At 46.7% G+C, this 19,869-nt stretch overlaps 2 protein-coding genes across 8 annotated transcripts in view; one reads left to right on the plus strand and one right to left on the minus strand.

Annotated features, from left to right (window-relative positions):
- The window catches only part of RBM10 (RNA binding motif protein 10), a 29,679-nt gene extending 15,742 nt beyond the window's left edge, over positions 1-13,937 (minus strand). For 2 of the 7 annotated variants that reach the window (XM_025857919.2, XM_025857917.2), the window contains exons 1-2: positions 13,587-13,937; positions 11,442-11,583 (exon numbers count right to left, since the gene is read on the minus strand). In XM_025857919.2, the coding sequence (XP_025713704.1) occupies positions 11,442-11,583; positions 13,587-13,851 (407 nt within the window). In that variant the 5' untranslated portion in view covers positions 13,852-13,937. Of the gene's footprint in view, positions 1-11,441; positions 11,584-13,555 lie in introns of all 7 variants that reach the window. The other 5 variants (XM_025857922.2, XM_025857921.2, XM_025857918.2 and 2 more) reach the window with 4 other exon arrangements.
- Positions 13,938-14,195: 258 nt separating this feature from the next.
- Positions 14,196-16,637, plus strand: NDUFB11 (NADH:ubiquinone oxidoreductase subunit B11). Its single transcript, XM_025857972.2, has 3 exons — positions 14,196-14,614; positions 16,121-16,251; positions 16,414-16,637. The coding sequence occupies exons 1-3, from the start codon at positions 14,408-14,410 to the stop codon at positions 16,538-16,540; spliced, it is 465 nt and encodes a 154-aa protein (XP_025713757.1). The 5' UTR covers positions 14,196-14,407; the 3' UTR covers positions 16,541-16,637.
- The last annotated feature ends 3,232 nt before the right edge of the window (positions 16,638-19,869 follow it).

Below are 19,869 nucleotides of genomic sequence, written 5' to 3' on the forward strand. Positions count from 1 at the left end.
TTCGCCATCACCCTGCCGGCCCTGGTGGCTGTTTTTTTTAAAAATTTCTCCTACTGCGATTACCGTAAAATAATTATCTCCAAGTTGATTTCACATGTACGTTTCTTTTTCTTTAAGGTTTTATTTTTTAAGTAATCTCTACATCCAACGTGGGGCTTGAAATTATAAGCCCGAGATCAAGAGCTGCATGCTCCACTGACTGAGCCGGCCAGGCGCCCCTCACGTGCATTTCTCTGATGATTTAGAAAAGGACTAAACTGTGAGTTCTGGGAAAGAGGGGACCACATCCAGAGGGTCCACTGCCCTACTTCCCAAAACTAAGCTCAGTACCTGGTGCTCAGTGGGTGCCCGATAATTTTGTTTGATGAAATAATGACTTAAAAAGTATTCTAAAAGCAACCGATACGTTTACTTAAAATAAGACAAAACTGACACCACAGTAGACTACTGCAGGCAGGGTCCCAATCCTGGTCAGGAACAACACTGTTAGAATGTCTAGTATCAACACCACTACGACCGTTGTTCTACGGTGCTAGCTGAACCAAGAGAATGAAGAAAAGAGGTTAAAAGCTGGACACAAGAAGGTAAAATTACCATTGTTTGTAAATGGTATGACGATATGCCTGCAAAGCCTAAGAGAATCAAATGAAAAATGATTACAACCAGTAAGTCAGTAAGGATGCTGGGGACAAAAGCAACATGCAGAAATAGATACGGTGCCTCTATTCAGAGAGGCGTCGTTTAGAAATGGGAAGATCCCAAGTATGACTGAAGCAAAAAGGTTAAATACCTAGACAAGCGCCAAGATCTTATGACTATACTTCACACATATAAACCACGATACGTTTAAAAATGGGTCAAAGATTTGAGACAACATGGATGGAGCTAGAGAGTACGATGCTAAGCGAAATAAATCAGTCAGAGAGAGACAAATACCGCATGATTTCACTCCTATGTGCAATTTAAGAAACAGAACAAATGAACAAAGGGAAAACAAAAAGAGGGAGGCAAACCAAGAAACAGACTCTTTTTTTAAAATTTTTATTTATTTTTAAAGATTTTATTTATTTGACAGAGTCACACACAGCGAGAGAGGGAACACGAGCAGGGGGAGCAGGAGAGGGAGAAGCAGGCTTCCCGCCGAGCAGGGAGCCCGACGCGGGGCTCGATCCCAGGACCCTGGGACCATGACCTGAGCCGAAGGCAGACGCTTAGTGCCTGAGCCCCCCAGGCGCCCCAAGAAACAGACTCTTAACTATAGAGAACTGATGGTCACCAGAGGGAGGTGGGTGGAAGGGATGGGAGAAATAGGGGGTGGGGTTTGAAGAGCACACCTCTCATAAGGAAAAAAAAATTTTTTAAATAAACCAATCGGGGCACCTGGGTGGCTCAGTTGGTTACGTGGCTGACTCTGGATTTTAGCTCGTCATGACCTCAGGGTCCTGGGACTGAGCCCCACGATGGGCTCCACACTCAGCGGGGAGTCGGCTTGAGATTCTCTCCCTCTGCCCCTCCCCCTACCTGCATGTGCGTGTGCTGTCTCTGTTAAATAAATAAATCTCCTAAAAAATAAAAATAAAACAATCAGGAAAATGAAAAAAAAAATAAAATGCACGGTCTGATAGTAAAAAATAATAATAAAAATAAAACGGGTTGGGGCGCCTGGGTGGCTCAGTTGTTGGGCATCTGCCTTCAGCTCAGGTCATGATCCCAGGGTCCTGGGATCAAGCGCCGCATCGGGCTCCCTGCTCGGCGGGGAGCCTGCTTCTCCCTCTCCCACTCCCCCTGCTTCTGTTCCCTCTCTTGCTGTGTCTCTCTCTGTCAAATAAATAAAATCTTAAAAAAAATAAATAAATAAAACAGGTCAAAGATTTAATAGAAGAACTGAAACCATAAAAGTAGAAGAAAACACGAGATGATTTCTTGATAATCTTGAAATGGGGGAAAACTATGACCCAAATCCAGAAGCCACAGAAGAAAAGATTATTAAAGTTAACTATATAAAAATAAAACATTTCTGCTTGGAAAAGAAAAAAACCATCATGAGCCCCAGTCAGGACAGACTAACTGGGAAAAAGCATGGGAAGAGGAAGAGGAACAGAATTCACAGGAAAGAAATACAAACAATTTAAATTTAAAAAGATGCTCTGTCTCATAACGAAGGATGACAATTAAAACTACCCTGGACAGGCCATTTTTTTTTTTAAGATTTTATTTATTTATTTGAGAGAGAGAATGAGAGATAGAGAGCACGAGAGGGTAGAGGGTCAGAGGGAGAAGCGGACTCCCTACTGAGCAGGGAGCCCGATGTGGGACTCGATCCCGGGACTCCAGGATCATGACCCGAGCCGAAGGCAGTCGCTTAACCAACTGAGCCACCCAGGCGCCCCTGGACAGGCCATCTAAAAATAAACGTCTACAATTTATTTTTTGTGTATTTTTAGTCATTTTTATTGTGGTAAAATAGAGATCTCACAAAATTTACCACAAAATATACTCACGATGTTGAGCAACCATAACCGGCTGTTTCCGGAAACTTTTTTTTCATCATCCCAAACAGAAACTCCCTACTCACTGAACATTAACTCCCCACCCCCCTGCCCTTCTATTTTCAGTCTCTATGGATCTGCCTGTTCTCGGTACCCCTTGTAAGTGGAATCATATAGTAATTTGTTCCTTTGTGTCTGGCTTCTCTCACCTAGCATCATGTTTTCAAGGTCCATCTCTGTCGTAGCGTAAGTCAGAACTTCCTTTGCTATGGCCGCACGTGTATGTAGGTACAGCATACAGCACTTTGTTTGGCCATGCATCTGCTGAAGGACACCTGCACTGTTTCCACCTACTGACCGGTTCTCGGCCTTTTGGCTAAGATCAAGTGTATTTCCACCTACTGGCTGTTTTGGGTGTCGTGACTAATGCTGCTACGAACACTGGTGTACAAATATCTGTTTGGCTCCCTGCTTTCAAGTCCTTTGGGTAAATACCCAGGAGTGTAACTGCTGGACCACACGGTAGTTGTAGATTTATTTTTTTGAGGAGCCCCTGGACAGTGTCCCACAGCAGCTGCACCGTTTACATTCCCATCGCCAATGCACCATGGTTCCCATCTCTTCACATCCTCACCAACACTTGTCATTCCGCATCTCTTCCTGTGCTTATCGGCCACTTGTGTGTCTTTTCTGGAGAAACGTCTATTCGAGTCTTTTGCCCATTTCTGAATTGGGTTTTCCTGTGCTGCTGTAGTTCTTTTTCTATTCTGGGTGCTAATCCCTTATTAGATATATGATTTGCAAATACCTTTTCCCATTCCGTGGGTTGTCTTTTCACTCTCTTGAACCATGTCCTTTGATGTTCTTAGGATTCTAATCTTGATGAAGTCAAACTTGTTTTGAAATAATTTTAGATTTATAGAAAAGTTCGAAAATAACATAATTCTCGTATACCCTTCACCCGGCTTCCCCTAATGTTAACAGGGGACAAATGTAACCACAGCACATTTGTCAAAACTAAGAAGTTAATTAAACTCTACACTTTATTAGGACTTCACCCATTTTCCCACTACTTTTTTTTTTAGGATTTTATTTGTTTACTTGACAGAGAGAGAGAGAGAGAGAGAGACAGCAAGAGAGGGAACACAAGTGGGGGGGAGGTGGGAGAGGGAGAAGCAGGCTTCCCGCTGAGCAGGGAGCCTGATGCGGGGCTCAATCTCAGGACTCTGGGATCATGACCTGAGCCAAAGGCAGACGCTTAATGACTGAGCCACCCAGGTGCACCATTTTCCCACTACCATCCACTTTCAGTTCCAGGACCGAATCCAGGATGCCACATTGCTTTTAGTCATCATGCACCCTTAGTCTCCTCTGGCCTGTGAAGGTTTCTTAGTCTTGCCTTTTTTTTTTTTAATGACTTTGACAGTTTTCAAGAGCACTGGTCAGCTATTTTGCAGAATGTACCTCAACTTGGGTTTGTCCGTTGTGTTTTTGTGATTAGACTAGAAGTTATGGAGGTTATGGTATTTTGGGGGAGAATACAAGAGAGGTGACTTGCCCTGCTGATCACACTGTATAAGGGGGCCCATGATATCAACGTGACTTATCACTGCCAATGCTGACCCTGACCGTGTGGTTTTGGTGGGGTCTGCCAGGTTTCTCCACTATAGTTTCTCTTTTTCCCTTTCTACACTCTGTTCTTTAGAAGTGAGTCACTAAGATTAGCCCACACTCAGGAGGAGGAGAATTAAACTCTACCTCCTGGGATGTGGAGTATCTACATATATTATTTGGAATTCTTCTGTAAGGAAGCTTTGTGATAGAACATTTCTAACACAACAGATCTGTAAAAGTCCAAATGTTTGACAAGACACTGTTGGTAAGGCTGTATGGGAAATAGGCATTTTCGTAGTGCTGGTAGGAGTGAAAATGGAAACAGTCCCTTGTGGAGGGGAATCTGGCAATAGCTGGTAAAACTAAAAATCTACCCTGACCCCCAGTTTTCCTGGAAATTTAATATACTAGTATACTTGCACACGTACAAAGGCATCATTCAACAGCACTGTTTATAACAGCAAAGGACAAGAAACAATTTAGAAGAGTCAGGAAAATTCTGTTTAAAAAAGAAAAGTCTTATGGGGGGGGGAGAACCTCACCAAATATTAAAACATATTACATATAAAGGTGGAACAATTGAAACACAAATGGACAGATCAGTGAAACCGAACGGAGTCCACACTACACAATAACACACATGGAAATTTAGAGTAACCCAGAGGTTGCAACTCCAATGAACAGGGCGAGAATGGATTAGTCAATAAACACCAGTTGCAATAACGGTCTGGCCCAGAGATCAGCAAACTACAGCCAGTGGACCCAATCCAGTCACCTAAATAAAGTTTTCTTGAACACAGCTATACCCATTCATTTACATATTGTCTGGGGCTGCTTTTAGCTGAGTAGTTGTGACAGAGACGGCGTGGTCTGCAGTGTCAAAAATATTTACTTTCTGGTCCTTCACTGAAAAAGTTTAAGAAAATAAAAGTTGTTTCTCGGGCGCCTGGGTGGCTCAGTCGGTTAAGCGACTGCCTTCGGCTCAGGTCATGATCCTGGAGTCCCGGGATCGAGTCCCGCATCGGGCTCCCTGCTTGGCAGGGAGTCTGCTTCTCCCTCTGACCCTCTTCCCTTTCATGCTCTCTATCTCTCATTCTCTCTCTCTCAAATAAATAAATAAAATCTTTAAAAAAAAAAAAGTTGTTTCTCTACCTCACTTCTTATACCAAGTAAATTCTAGATGAATCAAAAATTGAAATCCCTGAATAGAAACTGTAAAAGACATCAGAAAGAAAACATAAGAAAAAAATGAATCACCCCAAGAACAGGGAAGGCCTTTCGAAGCAAGACGAAACCCTGAAGGCATTAAAAAAAAAAAGCCTGATAAATCTGGCTTTGTAAAAACTTAAAAACGGGTTAAAAAATACCATAAACAAATAAACATGTCATAAAGCAAGCATGGTAAAATGTTAATGGTAGAGTCCAGTGGATGGGTATAGAGGTATTCACTGTAAAATTCTTTCAACTTTGCAGTATGTTTGAAATTTCATAATAAAATACTGGAAAAACACCATAAAGCTCAAAGATAATTAACAAATGGGGAAAATAAAATGTTTCCAGACATCTGGTTGGTTTCCAATTTTTCATAATTGTTCATTCATTTATTCATTCAACAAATATTAATGTAACATTTGCTATGTGTCAAGTACTGTTCTAGGTGTTGGAGATAACTGCTGTGAATAAAATGAAGTCCTTGTCCTTGTGAGCTTGGCTTGGAACCCAAATTATTTCTTTATGATAAATGCCTGGACAAGAAGTGGCTGGTATGAGTGACGTATTTTTAAGGGTTTTTTTTTGTTTTGTTTTGTTTGTTTGTTTGTTTGAGAAGGGGAGGGGGGAGGGGGAGAGGAAGAGAGAGAATCTTAAGCAGGCTCCATGCGTGGCACAGAGCCCGACACAAACCTTAATCTCATGACCCTGAGATCATAACCTGAGCCAAAATAGTCAGATGCTTAACCGACTGAGCCACCCGGGCGCCCCCCCCTTAAGGTTTCTGATATGAGCAATATGTGTTTGCTTACCACAGTTATCCCTCAATAGGTGAACTCTAGTCCTCAGAATTTAAAAACCGAACAGTTGATAAATGTTCAGATGAAATTCTGAACTCTGACACTCAGCATCTAAACCAAATAATTTTTTTAAAGATTTATTTATTTACTTGAGAGAGAGAGAGAGAGAGAGAGCGAGAGCACAAGCACATATGAGCAGGGGGGAGGAGCAGAGGGAGAGGAAGAGAGAATCCTCAAGCAGACTCCCTGCTGAGCATGGAGTCTGAGGAGGGCCTTGATCCCAGGACGCCAAGATCATGACCTGAGCTGAGACCAAGAGTTGGCCACTTACCCGAGCCACCCAGGTGCCCCTAAACTAAATAAATTTGCATCCTGAACTCTTGCTATTTAAACCTGGGAAGAGAACAGATTTGGACATTTGTAAAGGACACTTTTCATTGGCCACAGAGCACTTTGATGAAATACCTTCCAAAGACAGACCCTGTTCATAATACATTTCCACAAAGCTGGACTGAATCCTAATATATGAGGACCTCTGCAAAATGAATATATTTCTGAAAAACATAAACTGCCAAAACTGGCAGAAGAACGAGACAAAATGATTACAAACCCAGGCCCTTTCGAAGCTCAGTTTTAACAAGCTTTCAAGGGACAGATAATTTTTATACAAGTTTCTCCAATAAAGAGAGAAATGGCAAAAGCTGCCCAAATCATGCCATGAGGCTATGGTGACTCAGTGTCAGATGGATACTAGAAAAGGAAATCGTTAAGACCACTTTACTGAGGGACACAGATGCAAATATCCTAAATAATACAGCACCTAATCAAATGTAACAGTGTTTTAAAAACATACATATTAAATAATTTTTCTGCCAACAATGCATGAATAAGCATTAGGAAAACTCAAATTCAGAAGCATCTACAAAGCCAAGGACCTGTGCTCTTAAAACATACTGAGGCCATGGATGAAACAGAAAGACTTAGTAACTGCTCCTGAGTAAAGGAAACCAAAAATGCAAAGTAGCTCCGTGCAGTGTAGTGTGTGATCCTGGACAGGATCCTAGATTAGGGAACCAATGCCATAAAGGACAAGGGATGACATCCAAATACGGACTTTTTAGAAGATAAAAGTATTGTTAACAATGTTCAATTTCCTGATATTCAGAAGTGTACTATGGTTACAAAAGAGAGAGTCCTTGCTCTTAGGACATACGTTCTGTCATGCTTAAGGGTCATGTCAGTCACTAACTGAAATGATACAGGAAAAAAAAGTTGCCTATATATATATATATATATATAGATAGATAGACAGATAGATAGATAGATAGATATCTGCGTCTCTATATAGAGAGAGGGATGGGGAAGAAGGGGATGGCGAGGCATATAGGTAAGTAAAATAAATGTGGTCAAACGTTTACAGTTAGTGGTTCTGGGGAGAAGATACACAGGAGTTTACTGTACTTGCAACTTTTCTGAAAACTGGAAAATTTTTTTCAAAATAAGAAGTTATAAACATACACACCATGATCAAGGAAGGTGTATCTCAACAACGGCAAGGATATAATTTAATGTGATTTGTGAAACTGATGGACAAAAGGAGAAAAAAAGCATGTAATTACGAAGTTCGATTCTCATTTCTTTTTTTTTTAATGTTCATTAAACTCAACACTGATTATTTTTTTTTAAAGATTTTATTTATTTGACAGAGATAGAGCACAAGAGCAGGGGGAATGGCAGGCAGCGGGAGAGGGAGAAGCAGGCCCTCTGCCGAGCAGAGAGCCCGATGCGAGGCTTGATCCCAGGACCCTGGGATCATGACCTGAACCGAAGGCAGACATTTAGCCAACTGAGCCACCCAAGCACACCTGATTTTTTTTTTTTTTTAAGATTTATTTATTTGAGAGAGAGAGCGAGCACGGTGGGGAGAGGGAGAGAGAGAATCTCAGGCCAGCTCCGCGCTGAGTGCAGACCCGATGCGGGACTCGATCCCAGGACCCTAAGATCATGACCTGAGCCGAAATCAAGAGTCGGATGCTTAACTGACTGAGCCACCCCGGTGCCACCGATTCTCATTTCTGATCAATCTTGACAAACTAAGATTAGAGAATTTCCTTGGTTTATGAAAGGCGACATTCTAACAGCCTACAGCACACATCCAATTTGATGGCTAAGCAGACGGGGCTGCCTATCAGGCCGGGACTGACTGCTAATGTCTTGCAGATGTCCTTTATGTGACAGAAGTGTCTCATCTATCTGCAGATGTCCTTTATGAGAAAGAAAATAAACTACAGGGCGCCTGGGTGGCTCAGTTGGTTAAGCGACTGCCTTCGGCTCAGGTCATGATCCTGGAGTCCCGGGATCGAGTCCCGCGTCGGGCTCCCTGCTCAGCGGGGAGTCTGCTTCTCCCTCTGACCCTCTTCCCTCTCGTGCTCTCTTTCTCTCTCTCAAATAAATAAATAAAATCTTAAAAAAAAAAAGAAAATAAACTACATTGTTTAAGCCATTATTCTTCAGATTTTCTGTTACAACCTGCCAAAATGAATCTTATTTTGTGTACCCAGTATCACTGACACTATTTAATATGGTACTAAAGTCCTAGACAACGTTATAAGTGAGGGAAAAGAAGTGACAGAATTGATTTGCATACAGCACGATCAATTACTTAGAAAGACTATCAGAATCAACAATGAATAATCAGAAATAACAAGAGAGTACAGCAGGGGTAAGATAACTTAGAAAAAAATCAGCAGCTTTCCTCTACCCCAGCAAACACAAGCTTGGGAAATGTAAAAGAAAATAAGACGTCAATGAAAACTATTGAAGCACCTAGGAATTACACAAGACTTCTATTTTCATTTATTCAGATTTGAATGTCACTCATTCATTCATTCACTTTAAAGTAGGGCTTGAACGCACGACCCTGAGATCAAGACCTGAGCTGAGATCAAGAGTCAGATGCTTAACTGACTGAGCCACAAAGATACCCCATAGATTTATTTTATGTTTTTTAAGATTTTTATTTATTTATTTGAGAGAGTGAGAGAAAAGCATGAGCCAGGGCAGGGGGAGGCAGAGGGAGAGGGAGAGGCAGACTCCCCGATGAGCAGGGAGCCCAACATGGGGCTCGATCCCAGGACCCTGAGATCATGACCCGAGCCGAAGGCAGACGCTTAACCGACTGAGCCACCCAGGAGCACCTTGTATGTCCTTTAAACGAATTTTAAAATATTCTCCATACAGGCCTTGGATGAGATCACCAATTAACAAAGATGACAGTTCCCCCCCCCAATTAATATATAAATTTGATGCAATCTTAATCAAAATTCTTGACTGTTTTTGAGGGACTTGATACATTTTTTATAGAAGTCCCACAAATGGCTAAAATCAACTTTGATAAATAAGAGAGCAAAGTGGGAGCTAAGAGATTCTAATAAAGCCATAATAAACAAAACCAGTAAGGTTCTGGCATGAGAATTAAGCAACTAGACCAATGAAACAAATCAGATTACTCAAGACAGATCCACGTACATGAGGGAACTTGAAATGAGATGACGTTCTACAAATCAATAAAGAGAGAATGGACTATTTAAAAGGTACTGGGAAAACTGCCTACTATATGGAGGAACACAAAACTAGAACCTACCTTATACCATATTCAAAAGTGTACTCTTAAATGTTATTAAAGATCTGAATGTGAAAGGGAAAACTATAGAGTGAAAACAATCTTTGCGATCCAGAGGCAGGAACAGAGGTTTCTGAATGCACAGATTACAAGACAAAAAAGTGATGAATTTTACAGGTACCCATCCTGAGGGAATCATTAAGTAAAAGGCAACAGGCACACACCATGGTGTCCTTGGGACCAATTAGGAGCAAAGCACTAATATACACATGGCAATGGAGACAGATCTTAAAAATGCAGTGCTGAGTAATACAAAGTTCAGGAAACAGAAGGAAAACTGTAGCTCTCTGTCATTTGTATAAACTGAAAACAGGGACACTCAAAACAATGCCACATATTTTAGACGGATACATTTCAAACAGGACAGCTATTGGAAATTGGAAATAAAAAGGAAAAAAAAATATGGCAAGAGAAGGCCCTGCAGTGACCTATGACAGAAACCCACCTTGAACTGAAAAGGTATGATTTAACTTAAACCTCTGCACTCGAGGTCTTTTGAAAGCCAAAAGAAAGACAGTGACTTTATTTGGCTATAAAGTCTGAAGGAAGTATGTCACCTACTCAAACTCAGAAACTGCCACAGAGCATTTCCAGAGAATACCACCCAAAACTTGAATGCTTTCAAAAGACATTTTTTTAAGAAGACTGAGTAACACTAGATGATGACCCCATCTCAAATTTGGACTCGCTCTTCAGAAAACATTTTTAAAGGGGGGTGGTGGAAGAAGAAACCCTTTGTAAGACATTTTAAAAAATTATTTCCCCCCTGACTTTCTATAAATCTACTGACTCTTAACAGAGGCTTTCTGGGAGCATTAGGTCTACTTTCCTAGGCACTCTTAATATGTCAGGAATAGATCATCTGCATGAGAATCAACTGGAGTGATCTACCAGGATGGTGAGGGTTGGCCCAGGATCTCTGTATTTTACCAAGTGTCCCAACTGTTTCCTGTTCATACCAGTTTAAAAATAACCACACGGGGAAAAAAAAATAAAATAAAAATAACCACACGAGAGTGTCCCATTCTAAGACAAATATCCTGCCGGCTTCAGCCCACCTTGTCCTCAAGTCTCCCACTATCTGACCTGGCTTGCCCCATACTTATCCTGCACAAATGCGTGACTCTGAAAGGACTGCTCCCACCCATCCCTCCAACCCAAAGCTAGAGCCCACACCTCTCCCCTGAGAATCCACAGGCACTTACAACCCATCACCCACCTGCCACACACCTCTGCCTCTCCTCCTGCAGTGGCCGTCCACACCTTGGTGAATATGAGTCACCCAAACTGGAAATCTGGACCTCTGCCTCCATTCCTCCTTTTCTCTTGATCCTTTCCCAACTCCACAACCAACCATGGCACCTATCAAGCTGTTTCTTAAGTCACCTGTAAACTGTGTGGTCTCTCTTGTGAGACCCGGAGGAAGAAGGCTGCGGTCTTATCTGTCTCACTCACCACTGCACTGCCAGAGTCTAGCACGGGTCCTGGCTCACAACAGGTGCCAAGTAAATGTCTGCTGAACAGAAACCAATCATCTTGCTGCACTGTTTCCTCTGCCCGGAAGTCCCCTCCTAGCACCTTCCTAGACCAATCCTTACACGGGGATAAGCCTAGGATGCTTGGTAGGGGTGGGAGTGGGTAACTCACCGTCTTTCATACTCCATGTCCTGATAGGGCCTGCGGGGGCTGCTGGGGCCCCTCCTCAGCCGCTGGCTCCGTTTCACTTCCCAGCCACCCCCGCTGCTGCCACCATGATCTGCCAGCCTGGGTGATGCCTCCTGCAGGGACTCTGGGGAGAGTAGAAGGAAGAAAGGGGTCAAGGCAGTTGGGGCCTCCTTGAGAAACCCTTGTTGTCAAGGCTCTCTGCTGTCCCTTAGCCCAGGGACATTATTTCCCAACTTCCTGGTGCTTCTGTGGACCAGAGTGGGAAGGCAGCCCCTACCTGGCCGGCTCCTTCCTTTCCCCACACACATGAAGCTACAGCCCACAGCCCTAAAATAGCAAGGCCACGGGCGCCTGGCTGGCTCAGTCAGTAGAACATGCAACTCTGGATCTCGGGGTCATGAGTTCAAGCCCCACACTGGGCGTAGAGCTTACTTAAATAAAATAAAACAGAAACAGCAGGGCCTTCAGCAGAGAGGGAGCATCCTGCAGAGAGACCTGGTGGTACCACCTATTCTGTGATCACGGCTCTGCCATCTGAGACTGGTAGACAAGTCTGAGCCTGGAGCTACCTGCCCAGGGGGTTCTCGGTGCTGGATGATTTGCCTAAGATCAGGCACATTAGGCACGGAAGCAAGACTTCACAACGGGAGTTGCAGGCGCCCACCAGGCTCCTTCCATGGGGCCCCAGGTGCCATTTCATCCTCCCAACAAGAGGCTGGCTGCCCCCTACAAGACAGCAGAAGACCACGAAAGGCCTAGAGGGTAAAGGGGCTAACTTGGCAGGGAGACAGCTGACGCCTCCCTGGGCTCCGGGCCAACACAGCTTTGGCCCTCGCTCTGCAATTGGCTCAGCCTCGAGCCCTGTCTCTTATGCGCCCTGTCTCTTATGCGCAGCCAGGTCCCAAGGTGGTTCTCTCCCCAGAGCTGGGTCCAACTTATTCAGAGGCAAAAAGAGCCCTTTTGAGGCTGTTCCCAACCCCTGTGCTGTTCTGCTGGGATGGAAAGGCAGTCACTTCACCCAACCCTCAGGGCTGCCCTGAGAACTAAGTAAGTCCCCAGAGCCACGTGACCTGGCCAGGGGTCACCAAGAAGTATCCCAGAATCTTCAGGCCCCACCCTCTGAGCAGGAATCAGGCAAAGCTAGGCAGTTAACAACAGCTGCCCAACACTAGGTTGCCACCACACCTTTCCTCCATGTATACACACAACCAATTTTCTCTTCCTCCTTAAGCCACAGGGAACCAGAGCTGCCTGCTCCCAGATGGATAAGAGCTAGATTCACAACCAGGGGCCCCAGTGGATGAGAGCCAGATACAAAACCCTCAGTAGACTCTGGCAAAGAGCTCAGAGTCACACACGGGTATCCACAACAGACAGGGACCAAAGTCACAGACATGCACCCCGAATAACTGTGGGCCAAAATCGCAAGACAGGAACCCACAATGATTACAGGCCATAATCACACATTGAGGCCCTTTCAAAGGATGAGCGTCAGTCACAGATACGAACCCCTTCCCAAAGGGGCAGTAAAGTCATACACACATTCCTTGCGCTCCCTCCCCGCTATCAAGTGGGTTGGTTAGGGCCAGTCCCAGGAAGACTCCCTATGGCTAAGGACCCCTCCCCATGGATAAGGACCGGAGTTACAGCGCAGACTGCAAGGATAAAGACCAGAGTCATAGAGACGTTCTTGTTCTTGTTCTTCCTCCTCCTCCTCCCCCACCCAAGAATAAGGACCAGAGCCACAGAATGCTTCCCGATGGATAGGTAAGTACCCAAGTCACACAGAGCAGATAGCACACCCCCTCCCCTATGGATAAAGACCTTGGCCCCTCCACGGATAAAGTTCGGTGTCGCAGACACAGTAAGCCACGGAAGCCCACTCCCATCGGTCCCTCCCTTCCCCCAACCCGCGTGCACCCATTCTGTGCCCCAATCGCGCACGCGCCTCCGCTCTCAAAAGTGGGGGGGGGAAGACACCCCCTCCCGGGCTCAGGCCATGCACGCATCCCTCGGTTCCGCGCGTAGCCCAGGCCCACGTCCCGTAGTCCGCCCTCGCGCCTCCTCTCCGCACCCGCCCGCCCCCGGCCCCTTACCTCCGCCCCCACGACCAGCGACGACGCTCACCTTCTCGGCCCGGGCTGTCAAGGGAGGGCTCCCGGACATCACCTCGGCGCGCCGCCACCTCCTCCAACTCTCCCAGCTCAGCCGGAGCCGGCCCGCACCACCGCCAAGTCCGAGGCTGGAGGCAGAAGGGCGGAGAAGCGGGGAGGGGAGAAGCGCCAAGCGCGCTACCCTCCCCAGGAAACCCACTGCCGCCTACTCCCAGCCGGCCGCAATCACCAGCACAAAATGGCGACGAGGAGAAGGGAGCCGGCGCTTCGACCACCATCCACCTACTAAGGGAGCGCGCTCTGGCCGCCCTCGTCTATTGGTCGCCGGCCGCCGACGGACAGCCCTGGCCGGCTCTGATTGGCAAGTGTATGCCACCTCCCCATTCTCCTTGCGAACGCTCGCAAGTCGCGAAAAGGAGTAGCTATTGGCCAATCGCGCGAGGCCCGCTTTTTAGAAGCTTCGCTTCCTTCAAAGATGAAAGACAAGCGGAAGCTCCACCCCTTTCCCCAAAGGGTGAGGGAGATCTCCGTGCCATTGGCTGGGACCTGCATCCACCCAACTGTCAACGCTTTCTTATCAAGGAAATGGGCAGACCTATCAGCCAGAAATTCCTTAGCCTGACCGAGGTTAGGAAAATGGTCGCCCCGGGACGCCATGACAGAGGGAAGGAAAGAGGGCTGCTCAGCGCTTCACTTCATTTGAAAACCAAATCCAGACTCGGGACCTATTTAGTGCAGCGGGGGCGGAGCGACAATTGTCGCGCTCGGGCCAACTGCAGCTGCGCATAGTCGCATTTCCGTCTCCGCCCCTGAGAGCCGGCAGCACAATCTGTCATGGCGGGCGGGCTGTTGGGGTTGTGCGCTCGCCGCTTTTTGGCAGTAGCGGCGACGCGAGGGCTCCCGGCAGCCCGTGTTCGCTGGGAATCCAGCTCGTCTAGGGCCGTGATCGCCCCGTCGGCTGTGGCTGGAAAGCGGACGCCGGAACCGACCGTACGCTGGCAGGAGGACCCAGATCCGGAGGACGAAAACCTCTATGAGAAGGTGAGAGGGAGTGGAAACGGACGCCAGAAGGGTCAATCGGGGGCCGGCGGACGGGGCGCGGTAGAGGACATTCTTAGGCGGCTGAGGATTGCGCTGCTGGTGAAATCCTCGAAGACTTGGGAACTTGGCCTAGCTTGATTTCCTTCTTTGTCCCCTGGTAATCTTCAGTTCAGGGCCAGCGGCGAGACTGGCTTTATTTTGCAGACAGGTATCAAAACCTGAAGTGGGCAATGCTCAAAACACGTTAGAAGCAATATAATATAACGACAATAATACTAAACACCCATGTATAATAGTAATAATCTAAACACTCTGCGTACGTTATCTTATCTAATCCTCAAAACAGCCCTATTTTGAAGTAGATACTATTAGCATACCTGTTCTACAGATGAGGAAACTGAAGCATGAAGGTGTTAAGTGACTTGCCCAAACTCGCATAACTGAACGTGTGGCGGAATGAGGTCCGCTGTGCTGTGGTGATAGCAGAGACTCTGAAATCAGAATGCCACGGTTGGAATACAAGCACCGACAGTTATTCATCTTTGTGACCTTGGTCAAGTAGCTTAACTCCTTGGTGCCTCTTTGTAAAATGGGGAAAGTATGAGGACACCTTCTAGAAAATAAAATGCTACATCTGCCTCATGTAATTAAATGAGTCAAAGTGCTCAGAACAGCTGCCGGCACCTGGTATTCAGCATTAGAAGGTGTTAATCATTATTGCTACTTTCCGCCTCCCTGGGATATGGGAAGTTTGTGTATGGCACACAGTAGGTTCTTCCTCAGTACTGTCCTCTGGCGTGGATATACAGGATGCTTATTCATTTATCCATTCATTTTGTAAGTGAGGAGCCAGGGCCTGCTGTATGCCAGGTGCGGTTCAGGGCCCTAAGGGTTCAGCAGTGTGGAAATAAGATAAATCCCTTGCTCTCGTACAGCTTGTACGATAGTGGAGAACACAGAAGATAAACATGTAAAATATTTGGAAACAGTAATATTGAGTGTAATAAGATAATGTGATAGGACCTGGGGAGATGCTACCTTGGTAAACTAATAACTGCTAGAAAGAAAGTTAAGCAAGATAAGTGGATGGGGAGTGATTTGGGGGTGGGGGTAATTTTGTTAGGTGAAACCATAGGAAGTTGGCAATATTCAACCATTTTTAACCTGTAAAAGTGGCAATTTCCTGTAGTTTAAGACAAGTAATGGATAAGGTGACTAGGGAATGCCTCCTAAGGGAAGTGATTATGAAGCCAACACTTTGAGTGAGGAGACAGATCTAGCCATGACAAGATCTGGGGGAAAGGCTTTCCAGGAAGAGGGAACAGTAAGTGCAAAGGCCCTGTGGTAGGAAGGAGGTCGACAACTCCTAAGACTAGAAAGAGGAATTAAAGGAGAGAGGGGAGATTGGTCTGAGGTGAAATTGGAGACCAACTTATGCAGTGCCAGCATAAGGCTTTTGTGGAGCCACAGGAAGCCCTCATTGACCTCCTCTTCTTCTTGCCACAGAACCCAGACTCCCACGGTTATGACAAGGACCCTGTTGTGGACGTCTGGAACATGCGGGTCGTCTTTTTCTTTGGCTTCTCCATTGTCTTGGTCCTTGGCAGCACCTTTGTAGCTTATCTGCCTGATTACAGGTGCACGGGGGGTGTCCAAGAGAGTGGAATGGGTGGGGGTGGAGGGTGAAGGGGACTGTGCCAGGCATCCTGTTCTTTGTGCCAGTGGGGATTGGGGAGCTAAGATGGGGATTGGTGTCCAGTGAGGCTCCCTCATGTCTACCCCCGTGCTGCTGCCTCCAGAATGCAGGAGTGGGCCCGCCGAGAGGCTGAGAGGCTTGTTAAATTCCGAGAGGCCAATGGCCTCCCCATCATGGAATCCAACTGCTTTGACCCCAGCAAGATCCAGCTGCCGGAGGATGAGGACTGACCCATTGCCAAGCGGGGCTCAAGAAACATCACCTTCTCCACTCCTGCCTGTCATTTTGCCCTTTCTTCAGAGCACCTAATTAAAGGGACTAAAAGTCTGACTGGCTGGTGTTGGTTTTGTTGTGGCGGGGGGATGTGGGAATGGGGATGTCAGGTCTTAAAAGGCCACTGCAGCCTTTTCTCGGTGTTCTGGTTATCTGTTGCTGGGTAACAAACAGATTTAGGAGAGACTCCCTGGAAAGAAACAGCTAGAGCAAGTCTACTGAGCTCCATCTTCCAGAACACAGAGAGACAGAGGGGGCACTAAGACTTAGTGGCTTAAGATGACAATTTAGTATTACCTTTCATGGTCCTGTGGTCGACTGAGCTTAGCTAGGTGGCTCTTCTTGGGGCCTCAGGTGGTTGCAGTCAGATGGTGGCAGGGGGGCTGGAGGCATCTTTAACTGGGATGGACATCCAAGGTGGCTTCTTCACTCATGTGTCTGGCACTTCAGTCTTATTCCATGTGGCACCCCTCTCCAGCAGAATAGTCCGGGCTTCTTACAGGGTGGCTCAGGGCTCCTCTGGATGGGGGTTTGGCATATAGGAAGAAGTCAGTGGCAACCATCTTAGAAGAAGGGCCGGAACGACTGGGGATTGAGGGTGATGTGGCAGAGTAGGGCTTTTCTGTTAACGAGGATGAGCGTTTGTCTCCGTCGCCACCTTCTCTGTTTCTCTCTGCGCTTTGGAGTTTCTGCCTGTCTTGTGTCTTGGTGAGTCTGAATGCCCCTCTCTTCCCTTCTGCCCCAGTCTGGGTGGTCTCGCATACAAGATGCACATCTCTGTGTATGCCTGCGTGTCTTTGCCTGCCTGCTCGCTCTCTCTCTCTCTCTCTCTCTCTCTCTCTCCTCTGGAATTCTCCCCTTGCACATTCTTTGGGAATAGGCTGTCTCCTTGCATCAGGGGCTCATTCTTTCAGGCTCTGTCTGTCTTTGCCCCCTGTGTCTCTCTGTGTTCTGGAAGATGGAGCTCAGTAGACTTGCTCTAGCTGTCTGTTTCTTTCCAGGGAGTCTCCTAAATCCCTGTTAAGTCTGGACATCTGGGCTCCCCTTCATGCCCTTGGCATCTCTGCCGTCTCCCCGGGGGCCCTGTTCCACAGCCCATACTTCAGAACTCCACATCACATGCTCATTGCTACCATCTCTGTGCTTGTTCCTGCTTGGGACTTCAGAGGTGATGTCTCTTCCCCTAGCTACTGAGTCTCAGGAGGAGCCCTAGTCCACTGGCCTGTGGCCAAGGTGGGAGCAACATCCACGTAGAGCCTTCCTGGAAGTGAGCAATTGCACTTGCTGAGTGCTTCCTTGTGGGGCCCGTCTCCCAAGCTGAGGATAGGCCCCAAAGCAGAGAATTCCAACATGTAAAGGGAGCACTCTCCACCTTCCAGCCTGCTGTTACTGGGACTGAAAGTGAAACAAACGGCCGTGTCATCCCAGCCACCCAAGTACCTGAGTATATTGGGCGATTACTCCCTATAATAAACCTCAGCCTGTTGCTGCCATACCCTACCATCGGCCCGGAGAACCTATCCGCCACTGACCCCATCCAGGAGGTAAGCTGCATGAGGGCAGGTATGCAGGCATGTCCGTTCGCTTAGGGCACGGATTGGTACAGTATGTGCTTGGGAAACGTGATATTGCTACCTCTGGTACAGGGACTGTGCCCTACCATCAGTGCCCTTCAGGCTCACGGCTACTGAGGCTGCACACCTCCAGTTCCCCCCAGTTCTGCCTCCTCATCCAGCTCCCAGGACCTCAAGAAACCATTCTGGCCAAACAGGAGCCTGCACTTGGACTAAATCCTAAAATCCATATTTTTGCTCCCTTCCTGATGGCAACGATACCACCTTCCCTCCCCTCCCAGCCACAACCGGCCACCTCAAAACTTATTTGTTCTGACCATTGAATTAAAATGTACATACAGGGGCGCCTGGGCAGCTCAGTCAATTAAGCGTCTGCTTTCAGCTCTGGTCATGATCTCAGGGTCCTGGGATTGAGTCTCAAGTCAGGCTCCCTGCTCAGTGGGGCGTCTGCTTCTCCCTCTCCCTCTGCCTCTCCCCCTGCCCCTACTGCCCATGCTCTCTCTCTCTCTCAAATAGATAAATAAAATCTTAAAAAAATAGATACATACAGTCTTCAAAGTTCATTTACTTTTTACAAACTGGATGCTCCTGTGTAACCAGCATCCAGGTTGAGAAAGAGAACATGAACAAACACTAGAAGCTCCCTTCAGGTCCAGCCCTACCCCCTCCCCGCCCACCCCCCCTCCAAGGGTAACCACTCTCCTGACCTCGAACAACGTTAGGTTAGTTTTGTCTGGTTTGGGACTTCCATATAAATGCAATCACACGTTTTTCTCTCCAGCTTCTTTAGTTCAGCATGATGTTTGTGAGATGGAACCATGTTGTTATATAATCAGTAGTCTCTTCTCACTGCTGTAATTTCTTCCATTGTGTGACTAGATCACACTTCATCCGTTCCAGTGTTGATAGGCGTTTGGGTAGTTTTCTGTGTGGGGCTATTAAGAATGATTCTGTGAACATTCTTTTTTTAAAAAATTATTTATTTATTTATTTGACACAGAGAAGAGCACAAGCAGGGGGAGTGGTGGACAGAGGGGGAGGAAGAAACAGGCTCCCCACTGAGCAGGGAGCCCAATGTGGGGCTCGATCCCAGGACCCCAGGATCATGACCTGAGCAGAAGGCAGATGCTTAACTGACTGAGCCACCCAGGCGCCCCGATTCTGTGAACATTCTTATACACATCTTTTTGTTGTTATATACCTTTTCTATTTTTTTAAATTTTTTACAAATTTTATTTATTTATTTGGCAGAGAGAGAGACAGCAAGAGAGGGAGCACAAACAGGAGGAATGGGAGAGGGAGAAGCAGGCCTCCCTCAGAGCAGGGAGCCCGATGCGGGGCTCCATCCCAGGGCCCTGGGATCATGACCTGAGCAGAGGGCCGATGCTTAACCGACTGCACCACCCAGGCATCCCTTGCTGTATACATCTTTTGATGGATAGACGCACTCATTTCTCTTGGGCATATACCTAGGACCTAAGACCTAAGTCATGGGGCAAAATGGGATCAGTAAATGACTCCAATTTTCCAATCTCCACATCCCTCGGTGGTGAACGCCAGCCACATCCCCGCCATCGCTCAGCACCCTCCATCATTCTCACTGTAGCCGTTCCGGTGAGCCACTGCCCTTTTAAGGATCACACTGGGCTGAAGAGGCGGATGTTTGTTGCCTACCCTGTGCTAAGTCCTGACAGTGTACCAGACACTGATAT

The sequence above is a fragment of the Callorhinus ursinus genome, unplaced genomic scaffold, assembly GCF_003265705.2.
Source record: "Callorhinus ursinus isolate GAN/ISIS: 27379988/994484 unplaced genomic scaffold, GSC_fseal_2.0 scaffold16, whole genome shotgun sequence".
Classification (NCBI taxonomy): Eukaryota; Metazoa; Chordata; class Mammalia; order Carnivora; family Otariidae; genus Callorhinus; species Callorhinus ursinus.

Coding starts and splice junctions, on each gene's coding strand:
- NDUFB11 (XM_025857972.2), top strand. CDS start 14,408: ATGGCGGGCGGGCTGTTGGGGTTGTGCGCTCGCCGCTTTTTGGCAGTA. Junction 14,615..16,120: donor ACGAAAACCTCTATGAGAAG/GTGAGAGGGAGT, acceptor TTCTTGCCACAG/AACCCAGACTCCCACGGTTA. Junction 16,252..16,413: donor GCTTATCTGCCTGATTACAG/GTGCACGGGGGG, acceptor TGCTGCCTCCAG/AATGCAGGAGTGGGCCCGCC.